General features: G+C 60.0%; 1 protein-coding gene across 2 annotated transcripts; it reads left to right on the top strand.

Moving 5' to 3' along the window:
• Positions 1-72: 72 nt before the first annotated feature.
• Positions 73-26,897, top strand: HIP1R (huntingtin interacting protein 1 related). Of its 2 annotated transcripts, XM_074321679.2 has the most exons (32): positions 74-275; positions 12,672-12,735; positions 13,193-13,335; positions 13,638-13,694; positions 14,827-14,907; positions 15,246-15,322; positions 15,641-15,702; positions 17,547-17,687; positions 18,416-18,473; positions 18,552-18,627; positions 18,792-18,932; positions 19,039-19,100; positions 19,310-19,382; positions 19,501-19,684; positions 19,792-19,880; positions 19,967-20,083; positions 20,179-20,280; positions 20,563-20,757; positions 21,758-21,905; positions 22,105-22,191; positions 22,585-22,692; positions 22,856-22,992; positions 23,181-23,291; positions 23,549-23,607; positions 23,881-23,911; positions 24,000-24,062; positions 24,424-24,524; positions 24,652-24,757; positions 24,897-25,020; positions 25,096-25,157; positions 25,283-25,489; positions 25,764-26,897. In XM_074321679.2, exons 1-32 carry the CDS (start codon positions 183-185, stop codon positions 25,809-25,811), a joined length of 3,207 nt encoding a protein of 1,068 aa, XP_074177780.2. In that variant the 5' UTR covers positions 74-182; the 3' UTR covers positions 25,812-26,897. The 2 variants fall into 2 exon arrangements, 1 of the variants encoding a protein (XP_074177780.2); XR_012492737.2 differs by lacking the exons at positions 25,283-25,489; positions 25,764-26,897 and having other exon boundaries at positions 73-275; positions 24,424-24,538; positions 25,096-25,111.
• Positions 26,898-27,283: the final 386 nt, after the last annotated feature.

Below are 27,283 nucleotides of genomic sequence, written 5' to 3' on the forward strand. Positions count from 1 at the left end.
GCCGGGCTGGGGGCGGGGCGGGGGCGGGCGGAGGGGCGGGGCGAGCGCGGGCGGGGCGGGGCCGGGAGCCGGGGCGACGGGCGGGGCGGGGCGCGGCGGCCTCGCGGTGCCTAGGCTCGGGCGGCCGGCCCGTAGGCGCTCAGTCGCGCGGAGCCGGGCCCCGGAGCGCAGGCGTCGGCAGGATGAACAGCATCAAGAACGTGCCGGCGCGGGTGCTGAGCCGCAGACCGGGCCACAGCCTGGAGGCCGAGCGCGAGCAGTTCGACAAGACCCAGGCGAGCGGCGGGGCGGCGGGGCGGTGGCGGCGGGCGGGCGGCGCCGTCTCCCCTGTCCTCGCACACGCGTCTCAGGGCCCTGCCTGCACCAGCATCCGGAGCGCCAGGGCCGCTCCCCGCCCCCTCGCTTCCCGGCCTCCGCGCCGGAGCCGCCCCGCGCGCAGGTGAACCGGAAGCGCGCGCGGGCGCCTGGGGCCGAGGTGACCCGGGCCGAGATGCGGCTGGGGACGTAGGTGGCCGGGGAGCGAGGACACGGGGACCCAGAGGGAGAGGGTCAGAGTTGCCGCAGGCCGAGATGCGGCAGTGGGCCGGGTGGGGTCCAGGAGCGCGCGGGGTCCAGGTGCGCGCGCCGGCGCGGCCCGGCCGAGTTTCTCTGCCCTGGGGGCGCCCCCTCCCCGGCTCCTGCAGACCGGCTCCTGTCCCCTTCTTCCACGCCTTGTAAAAATGCCCCCACCACAGGGAAGCAGTGCATTTCCTTGAAGGAAACCCCGTTTCCTTTTCTCCTGAGCTGTGGTCCAGGGCCGCGCAATATCTCATTACCAACTGGGCGAAAAGTTTCACCTATGTAGCCAGACTTGTTTGCCCGCGCGCTGGCCCACACAGAAATGGGTTCACACCCCCTTATTAAATACTGGCGCCTGACAGACAGAAACTTCCTCGGCCCCCTTCCTGCACTTCCCACGCGCCCGCATCGCTTCCAGAGGATAGCCTATCCTGGGAAGGTTATTTTAAACATGAAACAATGGCGCGGGTGTGTATTTAGACATGTGTTCCTCCTGAAAACGCGAGATGCAGGCGTTGCTGTGCTTCTGGTTTTCTGTTCCTTTTTATTTTACAAACACTGAGGTGTGCTTATGCTCCGGGGAGGGGAGAGCATACGTGTTTATTTGCCCAAGTAAGTAAGCCGTGACCGAAATAGCCGAGAAATCGTACTTGCGAAATAAAGGAAGTCAAAACGACCCCTCCCGCCGCTGTCTGAGGCTGGATGGTGACATTTGTGGCTGCCATTAGCAGGTTCCTCTCCCTGCAGACAGCAGTGACTGGTGGCTTTCACCACAAGTTAGCACATAAAGTCTACAACAGCTATGGTTTTGAAATAAAACCTCAGGGATGGACCGTCAACCTTTGTGCTTGTGTTTAAAAATGAAAATGATGATAAAAACTTGGGACACCAGGGCTTTATGAAGCCAAGTTATAGAATCAACCTGGCAATAAATTAACTTACCCTTGCGCCCCCAGTCGTCATCTGGCCTACTGTCAACCCACATAGCCCATCATAAAACAAATGTGGCATTTATTTTAAAGTCATTCATCCATAATTGATTGTGCCAGGAACTTAACGAAGGATGAGGAGAAAATTTAAGTGGCAGAGAGAATCTGCGTGTTGTCAGCTTTATTCATTCACTGATTTTTAGATTTTTCTCGCCCCCCCCCCTTGCTTTTGAGGAGGTACAAAGAACTCTGATTGCTACATAGAGAAGATGGAATTTAAAGGGCCAAGTTTATTGACGTTACTCTTGAGTTATTATAAATCAAGGGCAACCTTCTTTAATGTCAAAGAGAAAGAATTTCTGATCTAGGTCCACACATTGTGGTGGTTGGTTTGGTAAACACCAAGGTGTTTTGTTTTGTTTTAGCTTGTTGGGTTTTTGTCAGGTGCTGAGAGGGTTACTTATAATGAATAACTTCCTAATGGGTCAATCTCTTAGCATTTACTTGTTCCAGGACCGTTTTTCCTGGAAAGATGGGAGTTTGGGTTCAGTGTCTGGGTTTGTTTGTCTGCAGAGAGACTTACCCAGGGATGTAGGAATAAGGTTTTGTGCATAGTTAATATTTAATTAGATTGCTCCCACAAATACCTAGTGAGCTGCCAGCCAGGCCCCATTGGTGGAAAGGACCTGGAGAGCTGAGGTCGCCTTCCTGTCCCCTCTGGACAGCAAATAGCACATCCACCAGCCTCGCCTTTCCTCGTGGGCTCCTGGGTCAGGAGCAGGAAAAATGCTTACATATTAGATTTGTTGACAGGCCACACACCCTGTTTTGCAGAGGTCTCTTCCCACGTCAGTGAGGAGGGCTCAGGGAGAGGAGCTGGTACTTGTGGTTGTTGTGTGGTGTGAGTGAGTGTGTGAGTGTGTGTGTAATCCTAGGGGGAGTGTCCAGAAAGCTGGTCTAGTCTTCCGCGGGGCTTTAGTCCTTGTGATAAAACACCTTTTCAAGGTGGAGGTGATAAAATACTGTTGGCTTTCTGTTGTAGCTGTAGTATTCTGAATACAGAATACAGTACACCTGTGTTCCGAGCCTGCACGTTGCCTGTACCATTAAAAGGAGAGTGTGGTCTCATGGAAGGCGCTCTAGGCAGGTAGACCTGAGGGCTAGCCAGTGTCCCTGGGCAAGTTGCTTACCTCCTGAATCTGTTTCCTAGTCTGCAAAAGTGGAGATCATTCCATCTGCCTCCTCGGGCTGTTTTAAGGTATAGAGACTGGCTGGCAGGCCGACTAACGGCCCCTCAAAGATGTCCTAGTTCTTGGAATCTGTGACTGCTACGAAAATGCTAGTTGGCTGACTTGAAAATAGCAATGACAGTCTTTAGCCAGCTGGGCCCAGTGTATTCACGGGGTCTTTCAGTGTGGAAGAGGGCGGCAGCGGGACAGGCGTCAGAGTGATTCCCTTGCTGGCTTTGAGGATGGAAGAAGGGAGCGGCCACTAGCAGAGGAACGCAGGCGTCCTCTAGGAGCTGGAGAAGGCAAGGCAGTGGATGCTCCTGCAGAGCCTCGAGAAAGAAACGCAGCCCTGCTGACACCCTGACTTTAGCTGCCGAAGACCCACTTCGGACTTTTGACCTGCAGACTGTGAGACGATAAATTTGTGTTGCGTTAAGCCACAGAGTTTATAGCGATTGGTTATGGCAATAGTAGGTTACCAATACATACAGAATGCGAAACAGGGGTGTAGTGCTCTGCAAATTGTCAGCCGTCCTTCTTTCTTCCTTCCCTTCCCACCCCCCTAAAGCTTTAAAATTTGAGAACTATTTCAGACCTTCCCCAAAGAGGAGAACTCCCCACCCCCTCGCTTTGGGACCTGGGTGAGGGCTCAGCAGATAGGAGTCTTGGGGACGCTGAAGTCCAGTCTCTTTCCTTATCTGTGAGCTGCTTTCCTTCTCTGGGGCACATTTGCTCTGCAGGATACAGAAATAAGAGCCCACAAGGTTCCTGTTGGGTCAGAGGGAGACAGGGGCCACACTTCAGTGAGCCAAGCCCAGTGTGCAGGTGCTCTGACCCGGGTGTTTATGGGTCTTCTGGTGGGGAAGGAACTGCAGAGGGGGCAGACTGTGGAAAAAGATTTCATGGGCCAGTGAGATCCCCTCTGCAGCCTGCGAGGAACTGAAATCTTGTAAAGATGAAGGCTCATTGACAGTCAGGACCTGGCAGCCCCGGCTCCTGTTGGGCAGAAGAGCGTTGTCCAGTAGACACAGAACACGAACCCCGTGTGTGACTTTAGATCTCCCGGTAGCCACATTAAGATGGAAACAGAAGCAGGTGAAATTCATTTTACTCCTATTTAGCCCAGTGTCTCCAAAATGCAACCATTTCAACATGGAACCCCTGTCAAAATTATGAATGGGATAGTTTACATTCTTTCCTTCCTACGAAGTCTTCAAAGTGCTTGTGTGTCTTTGAACACACAGCGCGTGTCAGTTTGGGGTCACAGGTTTCAGGGGCTCCTAGCTGCATGGCCGGCGGCTCCCTGTGGGGCAGCACAGTGCGGTAATCACCTGGGGCGGGGGCGGTTTAAAAAATGTCAGTGCCCAGGTGCCCGCGATGTGGAGTGATTTGATTCAGATTGGAGCCCAGAAACAAATTATTTTTTGTTTCCCAGCCAGACATTCTTTAGAATCTCATTGCTGGGAATCTCAGTATTGAAGACAGAGCACAGGACCCAGCACCGGTGTTTGGGAACTGGAGTGTCTGGTGTGACACTCGTGTGAAAGCTCTTCCGGAGCCCGTGTTTTGCACGTGCTGGTCCCTCTGCCCTGACTTCTCTTCCCACGTGTGCCCATTGTCCCCTCCCCTGAGGCTGCCCTGTGGTGTTGTAACACTCTAAGTCACTAACCCCTTTCTGGGCCTCATTTAGATGTTTACAAGAAAAGTTCCTGAGTTGGGGAAGAAATCTAAAGCATGGGGCCGTCAGCCAAAACCCCCGGGCCCTGTGCCACCCCTGTCATGGGGGCTGACTGGAAGCCCTGTGAGGGCAGGGCAGGTCTGTGTTCTCCCCACCAGGCCCCGTGTGCGTGTATGGTGCCCCGCACATGGGACAGACGGGTTTGAGAGGCTGAGAACAGAAGCCCAGGCTCCTTGGTGCAAAGGAGTGGGGACGCCAGGCTCACAAGCACCCTAGGGCCCTGCACCAAAGTTGTCATACTTACCTCCCTGCTGAGGTCTGTCCCCCAGCTGGGGTGGGTCAGGGGTGGTGAGCTGCACCCTTCCTGTGTCAGCTGCCGTGTCAGATAGACGTTTGCCAGGCAGCTGACTTCTGACTCTGGGGCTGCCAGAAACCTCCTCAGCCCCCAGGTATCGGGACCTCGTGGTCCAGATGGGGGTGTGGATGGAGCTGCTGGACCTCCCCCTCCCCCTTCTCACCTCTGATGCACGTTTGTCCCGTGTCACGTTCATGAGCACCATTTACTGTGTCTGTTGGCTTGTGCCTGGTGCCTTGGGGTGTGCTACAGTCTGAGAAAGATCTTTCTCCTGCCCTCCAAAGAGTTTTCATTTCATAGAAGGAGGTGGGACGTGGACAGGTGGACAGGTGTGCAGAGCAGCTGCGAGCAGCACTGGACGTCGGTCTCCTCATCTGCCAAGTGGACATGATAACTGACAGGACTCCCTAGTGCCTGTGCCGAGTAAATGCTGTGAGGCAGCTGCTCCGTCGTGCCCAGAAAGGCAGGTGGGACGGAAAGGAACAGTGTCCCTCTTGGCCAGCTGTAGACGCACAGCGGGAACTGGGGCAGCTGGGAAGAGAAGCACGTCTGCAGCAGGAGTTGGCTGGACAGTCAGCGGGAACCGGGGAACGCACAAGCCCTGCTGGCAGGGACACTGTCCTGTCTGCTGGAAGGCACTCCGTGGGGAAGCCCCAGGAGGCTGGGGAGGCCAGCCTGCGACTCCCTTGGCAGAAAGGCTGCCCTTCTGACCTTGCCCCAGGCCAGCACCCCACCGGGCAGGCCAGCCGTTTGTGAATGAAACCCGACTGGGCACTCGATTCCAGCGGCTCAGCGTGGAAACTCTGGAGTCGAATCTAGGCCTGCTTGGCCGAGGGACAGGGAAACCCAGCCGGCTAACCTGAGACGCCAGCCGGGCTGTGCTGTCGGCCAGGCCCTTCCCCCTTGTCCACTTGATTTCAGGGTGGACTCAAATATCACCTGGTCTGGGAGGCCTGAGCCTTCCCGTGCTCACGACCTTACACTTCCCTGTCCCCTTTCGCCTGCAGCTGAGCTGTGGCAACAGGCAGACGTAAGGCTGGGCATGGGAGGAGGGACTGCATCACTTCCCCTCTGAACCCCTAAGCACTACCCCTGAACCCCAGGATTCTCAGGCAGATCCATGTTGGCGCCTTGTGTCCCAGCACCCAGGAGCACATGGCTCAGGGGATACACGCTGTGCGTGGATTCCAGCAAGTCTCCCTCTTCGGTGCCCTGCTTGGTGAGGCCTGAAGGGCCACGGCAGCCACTGCAGGGAAAGGGTGAGCCCAGGGAGAAAAGCTAAGGGGAGGCGATTGTTTCTTCTCTGGTGGAGACAAACACAATCCTTAAGCTGCAATAGGTTCGCCTGCCAGGGAGTGACTCAGGCTCCTGGCTTGTGGGACAGACAGGTCTGTGGAGTGATGTCACCAGGGAACAGAACCGCCCAGTCTGGCTTCCTGTCCATGCTGGAGTTGGGACTTTGGGTGTGTCCTCCTCCTCCTCATGTGTCACCTGCAGAGCTGGGGGAGAGGTGGCATTGGTCCCTGGGAGGAACCTTCCTGACGCACGCCAGTCCTTTCTCCAGGAGGGCAGGCGGCCCCAGCTCGCCCTCTCCCCTTGCCCCCCCTTTCCTGAATGGTGGAAGTAATGAGAGACTGGGACAGAGCAGGAGCTGGGGACATGAAGGCAGAGAAATGGCGGTTGAAACCTAGGACCATCATCGCTCCTTGGCCTTCCTGGCTGCTGAGGTCACCGAGCTGCAGACCTCAGGCCCAGCGTGCCTCTCCGCTTTGCATGGGACCACATCCTGGCCGCCTCCTCAGCTCCAGAAATCCTGTGTTTGCTTTCATCGGTGGCCTTTGAGGTGGCAAAAGCATTTGAATGAGATCTGTTTGCCCTTCAAACAACTCTGGAAACGCCAAGGCAGACTAACCCACTTCTCTGCCGTTCCCCGTGCCCGGCTCTTTGAAGGACGTTTTTGTCCGCACCGAGTGCCGCTGTTAAGCGTCACGATAACAGGACAAGGAGGCTTGAGTCTGACTCATCTCAGGGTTGATTTTTAAAGTAGAAATTGTTTTATAGTTGCCTTTAGTATTTAACTCTAGTGGTTAAATTATTAGCTGGGGAAGGAGATACTCACCGTCTTGAATTTAACCAGCCACTTATATTTGAAAGAGCTTTTGTTCTTTTAAGTGTTCACGCTTTCATTCAACCGATGAAGATTTATTGATGGCCAGGGACAGGGTTTGGGTGCTGGGGTTACAGCAGGGAGCAAGCAGCAGGAGTCCTTGTGCCGTGTGCGTCTGTTCAGGGGTTGAGGCAGAGGCGGAATAAATGGTAAACAGGATGGTTTCAGATAATAAACATCAACATGAGGGTGCCGTCCGTGTGGGGACGGCGCTGCTTTGGGTCGGGTGGGTGGGGAGACCCTGCAGGAGGGGGCGTTTCAGCTGGGGGACAGGACAGGCGCAGGCTGGCCTGGAGGGGGGACCTGGCTTGCCCCGTTGGAGGACCAGAAGGGAGGTACGTGGGGCTAGAACACACGCGATGTTTTCGGTAAGCTGTGAGTGCGCTTACAGCCTGAAAGACCGAGGATTTTTTATTTCCGCTTCCCGGACGGGCTCCCCAGCGACAGGACCGGGTTCTGAGGGCTGGGGAGCTGCAGCCAGCACTGGTGGAACTGGGTGAGGAGACCTATGTGTGTCCCCGGACACGTGAGCTGCCAGGCGCGTAGGCCCCTGGGGAAGGGGCCTCCCGAGTCTGTGTACCCCCTGCTGTGGGTAGCGCCCCATGGACTCGGGGATGTCAGATCCCACAGAACGGTCGGGGCTGCAGGCTCTGGTCACCCACCTCTGACCCCCTGCCGAGGGCTGTGGGTTTCCACAGCAGTGTTGGTTCACGATGGGCTGAGGAGATGTGACCCCAGGAGATGCTTACGTTCTTGCTCCATCCTTCGTGACTGTCCCCTCCTCTTGCCCTTCTCCCCACCTTCCTGCAGCCCCCTTTGCCCAGGACCGGGTTGCTGTGAGCAGCTGCTGAGCGGGGTGTCCTGCCTGGTCCTCTTGTTTTGCCGGCATGGCCCATAGCCCGAGTCCCTGCTTCCGTCTCTGGTGCACACTAGGCCACCCCTCTCAAGGGGAATCAGTGCTGTGGCTCTAGCCCTGGCCCGGCTGTCGCCTGAACTAGCACCTACCAAGGTGCTCCCTGGTGTGTCCCTGCAAGTGGCCTGTCCAGGGATGGATGGCACTGGCGGCTCTGTCCAGCCTGGTCCTGGGATTATCTCCTCAGGCTGACTTCTGGGGCCTCTGCCGGCACCAGATAGGGCTTTTATTAGACAAACAAGGACGAGATTGTTCCTGGAAGCAGGGGCAGTTGTGTCCTGCCGGCTCGGGCTCTCTCAGGCCCAATGGGGCCCTTGTAAGAGGCCTTCTGGGATGTCCCCGCCCTGGCCGCAGGACAGAAGCCGCCCTGGGAGGGAGCCGAGGTGGAGGCCAGGGTCCGATGCCCTGGCCCACAGGAGTGGAGCCGCACGGCACCACTCATGCTGTTGTCACCTGTGGTTTGAACGAATCCCATCCAGACTCTGCCTCCTGAGTCAGGCCGGCCCCTTGGCAGCGTAGTGGATCCTGGGAGCTGGGCTCCTGCGGTGGGACAAAGGAGGAGGGCAGTGTGGGCGCAGTGCTGCCTCTGCACCCCTCCCAGAGTGGCAGCCTGGACCACGTGGGGACTGAGAGGGCAGTCACCAGAGCCAGGGGGCTGGCGCTGCAGTCTCCTGGTCAGAACTGCTGGGGGAGGATTGTGTGAGGGTCAAGTCAGTCCGTCCATGTAAAGGGCATGAGTTCTGGGTCCACATTTCCTTGTGATAACCTTGGGCATGTGATCAACTTCCTTAAGCCTCGATTTCCTCCTATTTCCTTACCTGCCTGCTTCCAGGGTTACTTAGGACATTAAATGAGATAATACTGTGCCTGGCACATGGCTGAGCTGATAAAAATCGCTTTATTATTAGGCTATCGGGACCTGTGGTGTGAAACACACCTCTGACAAGCTGGGAGGTGCTGGCCCCTCGGACTGTGTCTCCAGGGCGTGCGGGAGCCTCCCATTCCTTGGCCTGTGGCCACCCCAGCGTTGTCCCCACCTCTGCCCTTCAGAAGGTCAGGCCCCTCACCATAGGGCATTGGATGGAGCAAGATGTAGACTCTTGGAGCTTCCAGGCCAGGCAGCCCCCAGGTGCTTCTGAGTGGGATTTGTGGGATTTTTCCAGCAGGAAGGAGCAGTGTGCCCCAGAAAACACGCCTCGGCCCGCCCTCTGCTGTCTTTGCAGACCCTCCAGCTCCCTCCCCAAAGCCCCCTGACCCACCATTACTGCTGTTGTCCTGCGTTCCTGCCTGTGTTCAGAAGTGGGGAGAGCCGTTCCCTGCCCCTCTGCCCCCACCGCTCAAAGGTGGAGTGGGAGCTGCTCCCCTTTTTCCCTGGGACTCAGAGAAACAGACAAATCCCCAGGGCAGTTGCCACCTGTTCTCCCTCCCACCCAGGACCCTTCTCTCCAGCGCTGGGTTTTCCTTCCTGACATGGGGGCTGGTCAATCCTTCCATCAGCTTCTGTCCATGGCCCTTGATCCCGCCAGCCAGGAGGGGTACGTGTGCTGTTAGTCAGCCGCTGGGGTGGCTCTGGCTGCGTGGCTTTGCCAGGGCAGAAGGAAGGCAGGGTTTGTTCTTCCGGCAGGCAGTCCCAAGGGAACCCACACGATGGTCCTGGGCTCCCCGTTACCCTTCAGCTTGCCCATAGTCACGCTCAGGCTGGCATGAGGGTGCCGTGCAGTGTAGACAGAACCAAGTGTTACTGACAGAGCGGCCTCGAGTCTGCCAACCCCAGACGCTGAGCTGTGAGAATCTCCCAGCATAGAGTCCGGCGCTAGGAGAAGCCCGATGCTCTCCCCACCTCTGTGGCCCACGCACAGGAACGTCCAGCGGGACAGGCTGGGGGGGGCGATGGGCGTCCCTGGGCTCCCTGTCCCCTCCTGGGATGGGGCTCGGCTGCTGCTGCTGGTAGGAAAAGCGAGGCCCTGTGAGGTGTCCACAGACTCCCTCTGTGCGAGCACTGTGCCTCCTCGGGAGCTTCCCGACCCGCACATCTGCCCCTGCACACAACGGGGCCGTGTTCCCGCTGGGAGGGACCCTGTTCCTGCAGCCAGCAGCCAGCAGCCAGCGCCGGCGGCGGGGAGTGGGGGTGGGGGGACCTGACAGAGCGCCAGGCTTTTGCAGCTCTTCTGTGTGCCAGGCACTGTTAGGGGCAGGGGGTACAGCAGCAGGCAGATAGGCAAAGGGTGCTGACATTAGGGTGGGGAGAGACGGATAGGAGACAAAGAGGGAAAACATCGGTGTCAGGCGGTGCTGAGTACTCGGCGGAGCATAAATCAGGGAGATTTAAGTAGGGTGGTCTCAGGAAGGTGACAAGGTGAGCAGAGGCCCGAAAGGGATGGGGGGGCGGGGGCAATCTTCCCCTCCCCTCCCCTCCAGGGCCAGGGGGAGGCCTCCAGGAGGTTGAGGAGCTCACATGCAGCCCTTCTTGGGGTCTGCTTGGGAAGTGGTGAGAAGAAAGCACTGCTCTGACTGCAGTTACATCTTTGGTCCTCAGCCTCCCCCTCGGCAGCCTGCTCTGCACGTGTAGCTTCAGTTCTGCTCTTGCCTGGAATCTTCTGGACCAGGTGGCAGTCGTCAGAAGAGCCAGCTCAGGTGTCAGGGCAGCTGGGGGATGGGGTTACACACCCCCAGAGACAGGACACTCCTGGCTTATGAGCTGGCAGCTGCTTGCTGCTAGGGGAGGCACTGCCCCCAGCCCTGCACTCCCACAGAGGCCCTCTTCTCAGCTCTGCACCTGCCCAGAGAAGAGGCACCTGGCGAGCCGAATAGCAGAATCATTAAGGACACAGAGTGTGGAGTCAGCCAGACCTGCCTTTGCCCTTGTTAGTTGTACCGATAAGATACCTAACCTCTCTGTGCCTCAGTTTTCCCATCAGGAAAATGGGCCCATGACCACGTCCTAGGGTTGTTGCCAGGATGCATGTTGCCTGTGCCTGGCCCAGAGTAAGCTGGGTGTCTGTCATCATTGCCACTATCAGAGACACAGTTCTGCCTGGGTGGGGTGCGAGTCTCACATGGGGCGCGAGCAGTCAGAGTTGGGGAACAGCTTCTCTCAGTGGCTGCTTAGTGATGTGTGCTAAACGAAGGCAGGCGCTGAGGCCTTGGGGAGGCAGTGCTGGAGGACTGGCAAACAAGCAGATGGCCAAGGGAGCCTCTGTGTGTGGCTCACTGAGGCTTTGAGAATCAGAAGCCAGAGCCTGTGTGCGTTCCTCTCAGGACCCCGGTTCCGGCACCATGAGCAGGAGCTGCTCCCTACCCACCCTTGATGCCGGAGAGCGGCCTGCGAGGGGCCCAATGTGGGTGGCCGCAGCCCCAGCACTGCCCACACCCCCATGAATAGGGCCACAATGGCCACTGTGTGAAAGGAGGTCAGTCTGCCTTGCTGGGGTGGGTCCAGAAGCTGCCCCAGCCCAGCCCCCGGCCCTCCAGCTCCTAGGTCTGCTGGTCTGATCAGAAAGGCTGCCTTCGCTCCCATGGGGCAGCTTTTCTTACAGAGGAAATCTCTGAGCAGGCCAAGTGGGTGGCCGTAAATGAGGGAAGTCACTTCCAGGCTGGGCAGGGGCATTTACTGTTGTTCAGATGCCAGAGGTGGGGAGCACAGTGGCCGCTGCTGTGAAAAGAAAGTGCCAGCACTGCCCCCTGGGCTCCCTCTTTGCTGTCCCCTCCCCACTCCTGCAGAGACCACTGGGGCTATGCTTCCTGTTGACAGAGTGGTGACCTGGGGCTCAGGGTGAGTGTGCAGCTCCTCGGCCAGCCTGGGGGGCAGGGCAGTGTGGGCCCCAGCTAAGGAATTGTGGGGACCTGGGACTATCAGCTGGCGTGGAGAGGTGTCTGCATTTGTCAGGGCCCCCGGCAGCTCCTCTCAGTCCATAACCACTGATGTCCCCAGCTCAATGCTGGGTGGACAGAGGCTTATGAGACCTGCCTCCAGGTGGAGAAATAAAACATCCACAAGTAAACCCAGGGCCCAAGGTAGTTCCTGGGTGAGGGCGGCAGGGGATGACAGTAACTGCTTGAACCTTTGGTGAGGGAGAAGTCATATCCAGGAAACCTTCTCTGAAGAGGAGGCATTGAGCTAACAGACGAAACAGGACTCAAGCGGGTGGTCGTGGGAGGCCCTTCGTCAGGGAGGAGATCACTGCTTGCTCAGGGCCCAAGTGGCAGCAGCAGGTGTGCTGAGCGAAACCCCCCACCCTGCCACCCCAGCAGGGCCACGCTTGCCATCTGTGCTGGTGAGGGTGGGAACTGAGTCAGGACTTGCCCCCGCCCGGGAGAGAGGCAGCCTGCATGGCAGGCAACAGGACCTGGGTTTATCCTGGTTTTCTGGGTAGTGGCTGTGTGGGCCTTGTCAGCTTGTGTCATTCTCTGGGCCCTCCCACGCTACGGTGGGGTGACACGTGTCTGAGGGCTCAGGTCAAGGCAGCTTCTCCCAGAGGAGAGACAGGACAGAGGACGCCACGTGGTGCCCTGACTGGCCCCTTCCCTGGGGCCCAGGCAGGTTGCAGACCAGAGGTGGTCTCCTGCAGCCACAAGCCACCTTTCCTCCCTAACTCCCAGATCCCCGAAAGCACCCGGTGGCTTTGTGGCACTGGGTATCAGCTGCACACGTCAGTGGGAGTGTTCAGAGGTTTGGTTTGCTTAGGTTGACAGAACGTCTGCAGCCCGTCATGTCTACACCCACCTTTCACCAGCAGGAAGACTCAGTCCTGTCTGTGTCGTCCTTTTCCCCACTGGGGTGGTCTCTCCGGAGGGAGACTTCCGGGTGGGTTTCTGAACTCGGCCTCCTCTGTCCCCTTTCAGGCCATCAGCATCAGCAAAGCCATCAACACCCAGGAGGCCCCCGTGAAGGAGAAGCATGCCCGGCGTATCCTTCCCTGCCCCTGGCGGGCCCTTTGTCCCTCTGGGTCCCCGGGGGAGGCCGGGAGGGTGTGGGGAGGACGTGGGCCTGCTGGGCACAGTCTCTGACCATGCGTTTGGTGGGGGGCAGCCTGGTGCTGCAGATGACCCCGGGAGCTCTGTGAGGTCCACCCTCCCCAAGACGGGAGGCCCAGCGAAGCCTGTCCTCTGGTGGCCCTAGGCCAGCCAGGCCTTCACCATCTATTGTCATAGGCTATTGGGCCCAGTTGAGTTTGAGGGCAATGACCTTGTCCTTGGCTGAAAACCAAAGCTCTGGGGGAATTGTGGCAGATGTGGAGGGAGGGCCCACAGAGGCCATGGGGTGAGGGGTCGGCTTTCCTTGTGAGTTCTGCAGTCACTGAGTGCCCCCCGACCTTCCCCATGCTGAAGTCTCTGCTTTCTGCACTTGGCCTTGACCCTGGTAGGCATCATTCTGGGCACTCACCACGAAAAGGGGGCCTTCACCTTCTGGTCCTATGCCATCGGTCTGCCCCTTCCCAGCAGCTCCATCCTCAGCTGGAAGTTCTGCCACGTTCTCCACAAGGTCCTTCGAGATGGGCACCCCAACGTGAGTGGCTGTTGTCTGCTGGTCCTGAGAGGGGCAGGCCTCCGGTCCCAGTCACATTGTGCTTCCCAGAGCAGCAGGAGCCCTGGGGAGCCTGGGTCCTCCATCTGCTGCCGCCCAGGCAGGCTGGCACCCCCGTGGGGAAGAGCAGCGTCCCTTTGAAAGGAGAGACTGTCTGTCCGTCTCCCTTAGCTCCAGGCTGGCCCACCTTGCCTGCCGCCCCTCCCCCTCCCCCTCCCTGCCCTCCAGCTTGCACGGGAGTAACGGTGTTGGAGCCCCTCCTGTCATCTTCCCCCTCCCCGCAGGTGCTGCATGACTGCCAGCGGTATCGGAGCAACATCCGGGAGATTGGCGACCTCTGGGTAGGTGTGGGGAGGAAGCGTGGTGGCCGCTGTCCCTCACAGATAGAACTGTCCAGAGTCCAGCCACTCTGGGCATGCGAGGCCCCCAGCACTCGGGACTGAGCCATGGCAGCTCCCTGCAATGGGCGTTGTTCTCCTTTGTTCTCTCAGCAGAAGTTAGAGGGATGCTATTTGGGGGGGCCTTGGGGGGCGATGAGTGTTATAAATGGAGCTGCAGGCCTTGCTTTATAAAGCCTGGTACAGGAAGTTCCAAACACTTAACTAGAAGGCCCTCCAGCTCCAGAAATCCCAGCCTGTTAGTCCCCGTGAGCTGGGAAATGTGGTGATACCGAAGTCTGGGCGTCTCAGTGGCCATGAGAGCCTGTATGAGGGTGCCGACTGCTGGCTTCCCAGACCGGCTGTGGAATCTTGGGGTTGGAACTGTGTGTTTTCAGCAAGCTCCCCAGAAAATTCTCATCCACGATGACGTCTCAGAGCCCAGGACCTTGTATTCTAGATCCACTCCCACACCCTTAGGAATTAGGGGCGGCCCCTGGGGGGAAAGTGGGCCTCTGGCCTTATTTGTCCTCTGGGAGCCCTGCTGGGGCCTCTGGGAGCTGGGGCGGCACGAGACCCAGAGCTGCTGTGTTGTACGGATGCCCCCGAAATAAGGAAAACAGCACCCAGGATGTCATTTGCAGATTCAGGCCCAGCTGGCATGGCCACAGGGGACGTGGTGTTTGGAGGTGGCAGAGGAGGCAGCTGGGAGGATGTGTACACACGACTGCCGCCAGCATTTTAATAAAGTATCCCAATCCAGAACTGGCCTGTTGCCCTGGACGAAGAGCTCTCTTGTCACAAGAGTTTCTTTGGCTGACAAGGAGTAAGATTAAAGAGAGAGAGAGCGAGAGAGAGAGCTGCAGATTGGTGGAGGCCCTCAGGAAGGAAGAGGCAGCTGCCTCTGGCGGGTTGAGCAATGTTTTTTGAATAAATAAATGATTGGGTAGGTGGGTGAAGGAATGACACTCAGCTTGTGACCTTGTGTCTTCCCACCTCAGCTTCCTGGTCTGCCCTGCAGCAAGCGTGCCAGGTCCTATGGGATTCTCAGGCACGTTCGCAGGGCAGCGGACCCTGACCCCTCCTTCCTCCGCAGGGGCATTTGCACGACCGGTACGGACAACTGGTGAATGTTTACACCAAACTCTTGCTGACCAAGATCTCCTTCCACCTCAAGGTAGATTTCTTGGGAGGGTCGTGGGTTCTGCCCTGCCCGACCTTGACCCCAGGGGAAACACGAACTGCCAGGACGTCCTGAGAGTCAGCGCACCCTGAGGCATTTCCAGCAGATGCCAGAGCTGGTCTTGGCCTTGCCCTCGGCTCCAGGCAGCCTCTCCACCATGGCTGGTTGTCCTGTCCTCCTCGGTCTCCCATCACTCGCAGCGCCCCCTCAGTTGGCACCCAGGGCAGATGGAGGCTCCACAGGCTGGGGGCTTCCCCTCCCGCAAAAGCTAGAACTGGTTTTGGACCAGAGCCAACATGGGCTGCAGTTGAGGGGGAGTGTCCTCTTTGCAGCACCCCCAGTTTCCTGCGGGCCTAGAGGTGACAGACGAGGTGTTGGAGAAGGCAGCTGGGACTGACGTCAACAACATGTGAGTCCCCCAGGACGGTGGAGTGGCCTGGCACCCTCTCCTCCCTTAGTCTCCCTGTTTGCTCCTAAAGGCTTCCACACCTCGCTGGCCATGTGCAGTGGCTTCTGGGGCGCAGGTCATGTGGCCAGGACATGAGGCTCAAGTTAAAGGGGTTGGGTTTGTTTGGAATCAGGCATTTTTGGCGGCAGGACTGTTGTCCCGTGCAAAGATGTGCAGATGAACCATGTTCCCGCCTCTCACCTGGGGGGGGGGGGGCGGCCTCGCAGGGGTGTGCCCACCCCACCCCTGCTCAGCCTTCCCCCTCCCTTCCCGCTGCAGCTTCCAGCTCACCGTGGAGATGTTCGATTATATGGACAGCGAGCTGAAGCTCTCCGAGTCAGGTGAGCCTCCCAGGAGGGGCGCGGGGCCCGGTGAGGGGCCTGCTGCCTCTTCCGCTGGACTAACTAACGTACGTTCTTGAATGTAACTGGCCCGTGGGGTCCACGTCCCAGCATGGACCTCCAGGTACCCCCCAAAGCATGGTGGAGACCATGCCAGGCCCCTGGCGCGTATGGTCTCTGCTGTTCCTTCCACCAAATCACGCCTCCTGTCCCAAAGGCAGGAAAGGCAGGGGGTGGCTGGGCCACCAGGAACGGCCTCTTCAGGTTCTGACCGAGACTCCCACCTGGGAGAGTTAGTTTGGGTCATCTTGCCCGTAAAAGGCCTCTGAATCATGCTGGACTGCCCAGCCTGGCGGCCGGCAGCCATTGGACAGGAAATCCCAGGGCTCCCCCTCCCAGGGCTACAGAGGTGATTATTTTGGGTGATAGCTTCAGAATAACTTACGGGTGACTCACACTTTTCATGGGAGTGAGGAGGAAATGCCTTTTTAAGGGAAAATCAGGAGTTAGAGGTGGTTCTGGGCAGCCTCCTGGCATTCTTGGGTCTGCACTCTGAGGCTGGGCCGCCCACTGGGCAGCTTGGGAAGACCTGCCCAGCACCCAGCCAGGGAGTGGCAGCAGGTGCCCAGGGGCGTGGCTGCCAGCCTGTGTCCTGGCAGAGATGTGCCAGGCGGGAGCCGAGTCTATGGTCCCCTGTGCTGCTCTCAGCCGGGGTGTGGTCCAAGTGTGCACAGGGCAGGGGGCCCCACAAGGGAAGGTGGAGAAAGCCCACCAGTGGGTGCCCCAGCCCTGGCGACACTGATACCTTAATGACGCACAAAGCAGGGGCCCAGTGGCAGTCCCCTGTGCCAGCGTCTCCCTGCCGAGTGGTTGTTCCTCGCCTCTCGGTGTGTAAGAGCCAAACACGGGGAACGTCCTGAGCCCCTCAGTGGAGAAGTGGCTACTGCTTGAAAAGACCCAGACTAGAGCTTCACGTGTGTCTTCCTCTTTTATACGGGAAATGTACTTGACCCGACAGGTAATTCAGAAGTTAAGTTTTAAAAAGGTGAGGGGCAGCCCTGAGCTCTTTCCTCTCCTCGCCTCTCTTCCCTCCCGGGCATTCTCATGTTACCATGGAGATCCCAGGCAAGGTGAGAGGACCCAGAGCTTGGGGCCCGCCATTCTGGGACAGTGTCCTGGCGTCTGTTTCCATGTGGGCGCCCTGGCGGCTCTCCAGTCCTGGTGGACCGCCTGCTCGTCCTCTCTGCCCAGAGGAGGCCGGCGTGGGAGGCAGCCTCCTTTGTCCCTTTCCTTTCTATGTGGTCCATCTGATGAAAGGCTTGTTAGGAGCAGGGAGGGGCGATTGGCCCCGGGTGCAAGTGAGGATTTGGGGTCACTTGGGCCTGCAGAGTTGAGTCCTGACTCTCTGGACCCTGTTGTGCAGCTACCTGTCCCCGGGCCCACCGTGTACAGGTTCTTGGCAAGCCCTGGCCAAGCAGAGCTGGATTTTGTTTGCCAGACCTTGTTGTCACCCTGGTTCCGGAGAGCACTGGGCCTGGGCCAGGGGCAGCCACAGCTCGCGGGGCTCCCGTGCTAGGAGCTTGGAGCGCGATGGTGTCCAGGGACCTGGAGTAGAGCGCCACCGCCTGGCTGGGAGTGGTACAGCAGGCTGCCCAGGCTGTCGCCCCATCTGCCAACGCCCCCTCCCAGGGCTGCTGTGCAATGCTATGCGACTTCGGCCTGCACTAGGCTTCTGTTCACACCGCGCTGCCATTCAGGCTGTCAGCAGAGTCGGCTCTGTGCTTGGAGCCCGTGTCTCTGGCTCCCCATGCTCACATTCCTCCTCCCGTCTCCCTTTGGTGCAGTTTTCCGGCAGCTCAACACAGCCATCGCCGTGTCCCAGATGTCCTCTGGCCAGTGCCGCCTGGCCCCCCTCATCCAGGTCATCCAGGACTGCAGCCACCTCTATCACTACACGGTCAAGCTCATGTTCAAGCTGCACTCCTGTGAGTACCCGGCCGCCCTCCACGGGCCGCCTGAGACCCGTCAAAGCCCCACAGAGCTGTGTTTGTGAGGCTTCTATCGACCAGCGTGTACTGTATCCGAAAGGAAACTCGAGAGATGAACTAAAAGTAGCAATGATAAGCCCACTGTCCATTAACATAAATAACACACTCGTTATGAAAAGTCACTGTTTTCCAGAACAAAAGCTTAGTGAGCAGAGTGGCACAGCTTTCCACGTTTGCCGTCCTTTGAAGGCCTGGCCTTGGGGAAGGGTCCCTTTCTGTCCCTGCATTTGGTCCAGTGCAGTGTCTCACGTCATGCGCGTGGCAGGGACCAGCGTGAAAAGACACATACCGTCCCTGTCGTGTTCAGAAAGGGTCTCGTCCCCAGGCGCCACTTTGAGAACCGCTAGCCTAGGGCATACGAGCTAGTGAATTATGATTAGTCCAGGGCGAACTCGAGTCTAAAGTGACTTCACAGTGTGCCCCAAAGCCGGGCCCCAGTGGGTTTGCCGTGGTCGTGGGACCACCCTTCCCACTCACTGTTCCTTCCCTCACTCAGAACCCCCCACAGTGGGGACCCAGCTGGATGTGTGTGATCTCTCTAGTCTGTGACAGTTTCTAGAATGTGGAGGAACAGGGAGGGGGTGCGGGAGGGCGGGAATGTGAAGTCTTCGTAGCCACAGAGCAGTGAGCAGAGAGGAAGTCTGTTAAACCTGTGCCACCCCCAGGTCTCCCGGCGGACACCCTACAAGGCCACAGGGACCGGTTCCACGAGCAGTTTCACAGGTACTGGCCGGGCAGGGTGGCGGCACGGCCAGTGGGCTGGGGCTGCCCTCCCCTCTGACACCCCCCCTGTCCCCGCAGCCTCAGGAACTTCTTCCGCAGAGCCTCGGACATGCTCTACTTCAAACGGCTTATCCAGATACCCCGACTGCCCGAGGTGCCTGTCTGCTCGCTGGGCCGCAGCCCTGTTGCCCACTCTGGGCTCCGAGCCCTTTGAGGACCCCGGGTGCCTGGCCGGGCCCCATGTGGGCTCTGGGGATGGCAGAGGGGAGGCTCCTGGGGGCGGGGTGCTGAGCAGCTTCCACCCATGGCCCCCTGCAGGGACCTCCCAACTTCCTGCGGGCCTCGGCACTGGCCGAGCACATTAAGCCGGTGGTGGTGATCCCTGACGAGACCCCCGAGGACGAGGAGCCCGAGAACCTCATAGAGATCAGCACAGGACCCCCCGCCCCAGAGCCGGTGGTGAGCGGCGCCCCTTTCTGCATGGGGTTTGGGGGTGGCTGGCCTCCCTCCGTTCTCGGCCTCCCCTTGCCAGGAGGATGGGAGTCACTGTGCTTTGCTGTGACAGGTGGTGGCCGACCTCTTTGAGCAGACATTTGGACCCCCCAATGGCTCCGTGAAGGACGACAGGTAAGGTGTGGGAGTTGGAAACGGCCTTCACGGAGTGCGGTCAGGAAAGGCCACGGGTGGGGGACACAAACTTGAGACACCCAGGTCCTGGGGGGCCGCTGATGAGACTACCAGTTCCTGTGCTGGGTCTTCTGATGTCGCTGTTTGACTGAACTTGAACACCAGGATGGGGTGGGCCTCAGAAAATGCTGCCTGGCCTCTGTCCCCAGGGATCTGCAGATTGAGACCTTAAAGAGAGAGGTGGAGACGCTCCGTGCTGAGCTGGAGAAGATCAAGCTGGAGGTGAGGGGCTGCGGGTGGAGACGCGGGCAGAGGGCGGGCCCGGGGCTGTGCAGCCTCACCCACCCACCCGCACGCAGGCCCGTCTACGTCCACGTCCACGTCCTTTCTGCCATCACAGGCCCAGCGGTACATCGCGCAGCTGAAGGGCCAGGTGAACACGCTGGAGGCCGAGCTGGAGGAGCAGCGGAAGCAGAAGCAGAAGGCGCTTGTGGACAGTGAGCAGCTCCGCTACGAGCTGGCCCAGCTGCGGGCCGCCCAGCAGGAGGGCGAGCGGAACCAGGGCCTGCGTGAGGAGGCTGAGAGTGCGTGGCCGTGGCTGTGGCTGGGCCCACTGGTGGGGGGCCTGGTCCTGGTGGGTGAGTGGGGGGGCTCTGCCGTACTTGGGGTCACAGCCTCCCCTCTCCCGCAGAGAAGGCCACTGCCACAGAGGCGCGCTACACCAAGCTGAAGGAGCAGCACAGCAAGCTCGTGGCCACACATGCCGAGCTGCTCAGGAAGGTAGGGCGCAGCCCTGTGAGGCCGCGCTGGGGGGAGGAGCCTGCCCCCGACGGTGGCAGAGCCTGAGCGTCCCTGCCTGTCTGCAGAACGCAGACACAGCCAAGCAGCTGACGGCAAAGCAGCAGAGCCAGGAGGAGGTGATGCGGGTAAAGGAGCAGCTGGCTTTCCAGATGGAGCAGGTGAAGCGGGAGTCTGAGATGAAGGTGCGTCCCTTGTGTGCACAGCCACAGCTCTGGTCCCCCGAGCCCCTGTCCCCATGACACACTGTCCTTGTGACACGTTCTCCATCCTGTCCCAGCTGGAGGAGCAGAGTGACCAGCTGGAGAAGCTCAGGAGGGAGCTGGAGACCAAGGCCGGAGAGCTGGTGCGCGTGCAGGAGGCCCTGAGCCGCACGGAGCAGGTGTGGGCTGCTGGCCGGGGTGGCCTGGCGTCGGGCGGGACAAGTTAGGGTCCCCTTTCCCAAGCACCGAGCCACGCCTAGATGCTACTGAGTTGGTTCCAAGGGGCCCTCGGTGGTCCTGGGGTGCTGCTCTGACCCAGCACCCAGGGGACACACAGGAAATGGGCAGCTCAGTCTCAGGAGTGGGGGTGATGAAGCTAGGACCCTAAGGAATGGTCTGTAAATTGGGGGGCGAGGGGCGGGCGGGCTCTGGACACCATACTCATGCCCAGGTGTTCACAGAGCGGCTCAGAGCTGCGCTCACAGCTGAACTCCCTGAGTGCAGAGAGGGACGCGCTGAGCAGCACCGTGCGGCAGCGGGAGGCCGACCTGCAGGCCGCCCAGGGCCTGGTGCAGGAGAAGGAGGCGGCGCTGAGCCAGGAGCAGCAGCTCCGCTCCCGGGAGAGAGACGAGCTGCAGGGGCGGCTGGCGGACAAGGTAGTGGCCTCCCCAGCCCTGCGTGGCACCTGGCGCGATACAGCCCACCTGTTCAGAGTGCACAAGCCCGTGGATCTTAGTGTGTCCACAGGGCTGTGCATCCCTCTTGTGTTTCCAGACCATTCACCACTCCAAAGAGAAGCCCCCTGCCCAATAAGCAGTTAATCCGCATCTCCCTCCAGCACCCCAGCCCCTGGCCACCTCTCCTCCTGTCTCTGGCTGTGCCTGTTGTGGACATTGCACAGAAATGGAACTGTAAGGCGTGGCTGGCTGCTTTTTCCCTCAGCACATGTTGTCAGGGCTCATCCGGGTCCCAGGATTCCATGCCTCCTCGTGGCCAGTGACAGTCCTCTGAGTGGACGTGCCACGTAATGCCCATCCCTTCACCAGGTGATGGACATTTGCGTTGGTTCCACTGTGTTATCGATAATGCTGCTGTGAACATTTCCATATACCGTGGACATACTTCCATTTCTCTTGGATATATAATTACGAGTGGGATCTCTGGGTCCTGTGGTAACTCTGTTTAACTTTTTGAGGAGCTGCCACAGTGCTTTCCAAAGCGGCTGCACCGTTTTCCATTCCCACTGAGAATGTCGGCGGGTTCCAGCCTCCCTGTACCCTCCTCCACACTTGTTACTGTCTGTCTGCCGGTTTAGCCCTCCTGCTGGTTGCACTGGTGCCTCATTGTGGTTTCCATGTGCATTTCCCTGATGGCTAAAGATGTTGAGCGACTTTTCATGTGTGTCTTGCCATTTGTGTATATATGGCAAGAAATGTGTGTTCAGATCCTTTGCCTCCTTTTTATTTTAATTGGGTTGTTTCTTTTTCTACTCATCTGTCTGCCTCACTCTTGAGGGGGCTCCAATCACTGGGGGTGGATGGAGCGGGGCCTCTCCTTTGACACCCTCCCCAGGGAAGGTCTCGGCTGGGTCTTGACCAGCTGCCTGAGGGGCTGACCCAGGGCTGGTCTCTAAGCTGCCTCGTCCCCTCCCACCAGGAGTCTCAGGAGCAGGGGCTGCAGCAGAGGCTCCTGGACGAGCAGTTTGCGGTGGTCCGGAGCACTGCTGCCGAGGCTGAGCGCATCCTGCAGGACGCTGTGGGCAAGCTGGATGACCCCCTGCACCTGCGCTGCACCAGCTCTCCAGGTGGGGCTGCCGGCGGGCAGGCGGGCAGGCAGGGATGCTCAGGTCCCTTCCTTTCCTGCCCTGCCTTGCAGGGTGGGACTCACCCCACCCTGAGAACGCCATCTCCACCCCTCCCCCCTCTGTTCCCCTCCCCCACCTCCTACTCTTCTTCCCCCCTCCCCCTCCTCCCCCTCCTCACCCCTCCTCTCTGTGCTTGCAGACTACCTGGTGAGCAGAGCCCAGGCGGCCCTGGACTCTGTGAGTGCCTTGGAGAAGGGCCACGCTCAGTACCTGACTTGCAGGTCAGGTGAGTGCAGGGGGCCAGCACTGAACAGGTAGAGGCCACCGGTGGTTGGGTGCTGGTTCCACTGGCCATGGCTGCCTCCTGCCTTCGGGGAGGTTTCCCACAACAGGTACCTCTTCAGGAAGCTGAGCAGGTGCTCACCCCCTACCCATGCCCACCTGGGAGCCCTGCCCTATAGGCTGGGATCACAGACCTGGGTTTGGTTCCCTCTCTGCTGCTTTCTAGCTTCGTGAACTTGGCCTAGTAACTTCTCCCCTCTTAGCCCTCCTGTCCTCAGCCATGAACTTGGGTGTGGGTGCCTGCCGGGCTTGCTGGGCAGAGGGAAGGGCACCTGCTCTAAGGTACCTGCTGGAAATCGCTCCTAGCGTCAGGGTCTCGTTGCTCTCCTGCCCACAGATGCTTCTGCCCTGGTGGCATCCCTGACCCAGTTCTCCTACCTGGCTGCGGACGCCATCATCAACGGCAGTGCCACCTCTCACCTGGCCCCCACTGACCCTGCTGACCGTAAGTGGGCCCCGGGCTTGTGTCACATGTGTCCCCATGGTGGACCAGGGAAAGGTGGGGGCCTGCAGACAGGCCCTGGCATCAAACCCTGGGCTGGGACCCATGGTGGGGCTTCATCCAGGGTTCTTGGGTTTCGGCTGCCCTCACAGCTCTCTCCCCGCAGGCCTGAACGATGCCTGTCGGGAGTGTGGGGCCCGGGCACTGGAGCTGGTGCGGAAGCTGCAGGACCCAGAGGCCCTGCAGAAGGCCCAGCCTGGCCTGACACGGCCCCCTCTGCAGGACCTGCTGCAGCTGGGCCAGGTGAGGTGGACAGCCGTGGCACTGAGTGGGCCGGGCTCTGTTGGGGGCCAGCTGTGGGCAGTGGGGGGGCAGAGCACCCACCCCCAGTTCCCAGAGCCCTGCTGCCCCAGCCTCTTTGCCAGGTTCCCAGTGGGGTTGTTGGGGGTTGAAGGTGCAGTGTCTGACCCCTGGATGCCCTTCTCCTCCAGGAGCTGAAGCCCAAGAGCCTGGATGTGCGTCAGGAGGAGCTTGGGGCCATGGTGGACAAGGAGATGGCAGCCACGTCTGCAGCCATCGAGGACGCTGTGCGGAGGATCGAGGTGAGGGACAGGCTGGGGTGCGGGGTCCCCTCCAGTGCCCTGGAGGCTGGGCAGGCTGAGTACAGGTGGCACCCACCTCAGCACCGGACTCTGCAAAGGACAGACGACCTGTGCAGATCAGGGCCGGAGGTGGCCCTGGGTCCCCGCCCTGAGCTGAGCCCTCCCTCCCGGCTCAGTGGGTGATCCCTGGGGCTGGGTCCAGCGCCACGTGTCCCCCTCACCCCCCCAGCCTGCTCACAGTTCTGTCATTGGTGCAGGATATGATGAACCAGGCCCGCCACGCCAGCTCTGGTGTGAAACTGGAGGTGAACGAGAGGTGAGTCACGTCTGTCCCAGGGCGAGGTGGGTTCCCCACGGTCTCCCAGATCCAGGGGGTCTGTCCACCTGACTGCTGAGCTCTCCAGAAAGGACGGAGAGCAAGCTGTGCCCGCTACCCTGCGCCCTATGGGCTCACACTGCCGAGCACCTGGTGTCAGGGCCCAAGGTCCATGCGGAGGCCAGAGGTCAGGCCTGCTCCCTGACGCCCCCTGTGGCTTCTAGGCCACACTGCAGACCCTTCTCTTTTCCCCCCACCTCCTTCCATCCACAGGATCCTCAATTCCTGTACAGACCTGATGAAGGTGAGCGGCCAGCTGGGGCCCCAGGGGGGGGCTCTGTAGCTGGGAGGGCCACCCCAAGAGTGACATACATGTGTCTTGGTCTTGGCAGGCCATCCGGCTCCTGGTGACAACGTCCACCAGCCTGCAGAAAGAGATCGTGGAGAGTGGCAGGGTGAGCTAGGCCTCCAGGTGGGGTCCTTCCCTGCCAGGCAGCCCGGCCACACCCTTGAGCCAGCAAGGAACAGTCCTGAAGGGGGCATGACTCCGGGCCCTCTCCCCCTAAACCGCATCACCCTGTGGCTTAAGCTGACCGCAGGCCCCCCTGGAGCTTGAGACACCTGAAGTGCGCAGTGATGACAGGCCCCCAGTTCACCATGTCCCTGGGAGTCACAGCGGAACCCCCCCTCCGCCCCCCCAGGGACCAGGGATGCAGCCTTGTGGCTGGGGGGAGTGGAGAAGGGCCCCCTAGGCATCCATGCCAGCTGTGATGTCATTGACTGGTCCGCTCTGTTCTTCCCTCTTGTCGCCACTAGGGGGCAGCCACGCAGCAGGAATTTTATGCTAAGAACTCACGGTGGACAGAGGGCCTCATCTCCGCCTCCAAAGCCGTGGGCTGGGGAGCCACACAGCTGGTGTATGTCGCCCCAGGTGGGGGGGCAGCAGGGAGTGTGGTGCTCAGGATCTGGGGAGGGAGTGGGGGGGTGACCCAGCTGGCTCTCCGTGGGGTTGGAGACCCAGGCCCTGCCCGGCTGTGCCCCCAGGGAGTCGGCTGACAAAGTGGTGCTTCACATGGGCAAGTATGAAGAGCTCATCGTCTGCTCCCACGAGATCGCGGCCAGCACAGCACAGCTGGTGGCGGCCTCCAAGGTGAGGCCCCGTGGTTGGCTTGGCCTGGCCTCGCCTCAACTCCGTGTGCTGGAGAGAGAGAGACAGAGAGTGTGTGTGTGACGGCAGGGTGGGGCGTGATCCCGGGGGCTCACCCGGACCTGTGCCCACCGTCCCCCAGGTGAAGGCCGACAGGCACAGCCGCCACCTGGGCCGCCTGCAGGAGTGTTCCCGCACCGTCAACGAGATGGCCGCTAACGTGGTGGCCTCCACCAAGTCGGGCCAGGAGCAGATCGAAGACAGAGGTGAGTGCTGGGGCCCCTGGAGGCGGGGGTCAGGGGTCGGGGGCGGCCCAGACACTTACCCCCCTCTGGCCACAGACACCATGGACTTCTCCGGCATGTCCCTCATCAAGCTGAAGAAGCAGGAGATGGAGACCCAGGTAGGTTCCCCCCCAGCCGCCCCCTTCCTAGGTGCCTGGCCCTCTCCTAGGGCTGTGCGCCGAGAGGGCGGAGGGCTCCCTGGGGAGAGGCCATGGCGCCTGCTGAGTGGTGTGCGGGGCTGCAGGTGCGAGTCCTGGAGCTGGAGAAGACCCTGGAGGCGGAGCGCGTGCGGCTGGGGGAGCTGCGGAAGCAGCACTACGTGTTGGCCGGGGTGGTGGGGACGCCCGCCCAGGAGGAGCCCGTCCAGCCCAGCGTGGTCTCCCAGAGCCGGACGTCCAAGAAGCCGCCTCTGGCCCAGAAGCCCAGCGTGGCCCCCAGGCAGGACCAGCAGGTGGGACCCCCAGGTGCCAGGCATCAGCACGAGGACAGGGAGGGGCTCTGGGAGCGCTGTCCCCGCCTCTGCTTCCAGGTCTGGGGGACACAGGGCCTTGGGGAGGTCAGCAAACACTGACGAGCAGGAGCATAAACGATGCCCCAGCAACACAGTGCTTGGCTCGCTCAGAGGGAAGATGCAGGTGGCTGAGGAGGGGGGGCTACAGGGGGCCTGGCCTGTGCCATGCACTCCTGGCCATGTCCACTGAGCCCTTCACCATTCACTCCTGCAGCTGGACAAAAAGGATGGCGTCTGCCCGCCTCAACTCCTGAACTCCTAGGCTCCGGAGGGGTCCAGCGTGTGGCTTGGGGGCAGACCTGGACCTCGTGTGGCTGTGCTGACTTGATGGGGAGGCTTCGAGGGACACAGTCCCCACACCAGGTGCCCAGGCCCCTGCCCCATGGCCTGGATCAGTGTGCCCGAGGCCCGTCCTTGCTAAGCCCACGGGATCTGGGCTGATGGGGACAGTTTTCCTGGACGTGAGTATCTGTGGCAGGAACTTCTGAGAGCACCAGGGGACCCAGCGGAAATACAAGGAGCCACAATTCCGGAAATACAAGGAACATTTGTAATACTCTGAGTTAGAGCTTTTCTTTGTGAGTTTGTATTCGGCACACTGGGAAGCGGGGCCGTGGGTGCTGTTTGGGCAGGTCTCCCCTGTGTTTTGGACTCAGGGTCTGAGGTGAGAGGAACAGGAACTGTGTGCTGGCTGTTGGGGACACGACCCCTGAGGGTGTGGTCTTCTGGGGCAGAGTCCATGGAGACGGAGCTGGCGTGGGCTCAGGCAAAGCCAGATGCTCTCGAGGGTGGGCTAGGGTCTGCCCCTTTCTCCTTGGGCCTCGCTCTAAGGCACCAGTGATGGGAGCACTGAGGACATGGTCCTTGTCTGGGGAGAGGCGGGCCGGGCGCTGCTGCAGAGTGGGGCAGACACTGCAGCCCAGAACCTGTCGCCTGCTGGGCACAGGTGCTGCCTCCGCTCCTGGAGTCTGTTTCCACTGAAATCTGTGGTGACCGCCCGCTTCCTGTTTTTCCTTCCCCTCCCTGTCTGACCGCCCCGGCCCTGTTGCCCCAGTTCTGGTCGCCCGCCGTCACCCACCCCTTCCCTGGGTAATTTCCAGCTCAGCCAGAAAGAGCCCAGAAACTGCCCGATCGAGGGCACCTTGTGCTGCAGAGGGCAGTGGAGGCCTGGCCTGCCCCAGGAGGAGGGTTTGGATCACCCTGCATTCCTGGAGACCCCCGGGGGCTTGGCTGGGTGAACACCTGCCTGTCTGCTACCAGCCATGTCTGGAGGGACCCAGCTCATGTGCTCTGACTGTAGTGTCTCTGTGTTGGAGTCAGACTGGCAATAAAACGCACTTTGACTGTTGTCACCATTTCCCAGCGTGGGGCTGCGCCTGGGCTGCTCATTTCTCTGGGGCCAGGACATTGGTTGGGACCCGCTCAGTTTCTGCAGGTGACAGTACAGTTGGAACCACAGCACACCTGGCTAGTGCTGCGTCTGCTTCTGCCCAGTGTCATCCAGGCTCGTTTCTCTGGGAGGTCTGTGACGAGGCAGGGCTTTTCCTTGTACCCCAAGGCTCCCAGCCCCCACGGTTCTTGCTTCCCTTCCCTGTAGCCCTGTCAGAAAGCCCCTGCTGGCGGAGGGAAAGGTGACCACTGACTAGGGGTTTTGTAGTTGAGAATTTCCAATGTCTGAGCTTGCCGTCGGTGACCCTGGCTCCTGGCTGGTCTGGACTTCACTGCTGTGACCAC

Source organism: Rhinolophus sinicus, chromosome 9 (assembly GCF_057876585.1).
Source record: "Rhinolophus sinicus isolate RSI-liver-muscle chromosome 9, RSI-T2T, whole genome shotgun sequence".
Classification (NCBI taxonomy): domain Eukaryota; kingdom Metazoa; phylum Chordata; class Mammalia; order Chiroptera; family Rhinolophidae; genus Rhinolophus; species Rhinolophus sinicus.

What these genes read in the sequence shown, in the direction of transcription:
- HIP1R (XM_074321679.2), top strand. Translation starts at nt 183, where the DNA reads ATGAACAGCATCAAGAACGTGCCGGCGCGGGTGCTGAGCCGCAGACCG. An exon ending in AGATCTCCTTCCACCTCAAG is followed by an intron (nt 14,908 to 15,245) that starts GTAGATTTCTTG and finishes TCCTCTTTGCAG; the next exon opens with CACCCCCAGTTTCCTGCGGG. An exon ending in GCGCTGCACCAGCTCTCCAG is followed by an intron (nt 21,906 to 22,104) that starts GTGGGGCTGCCG and finishes CTGTGCTTGCAG; the next exon opens with ACTACCTGGTGAGCAGAGCC.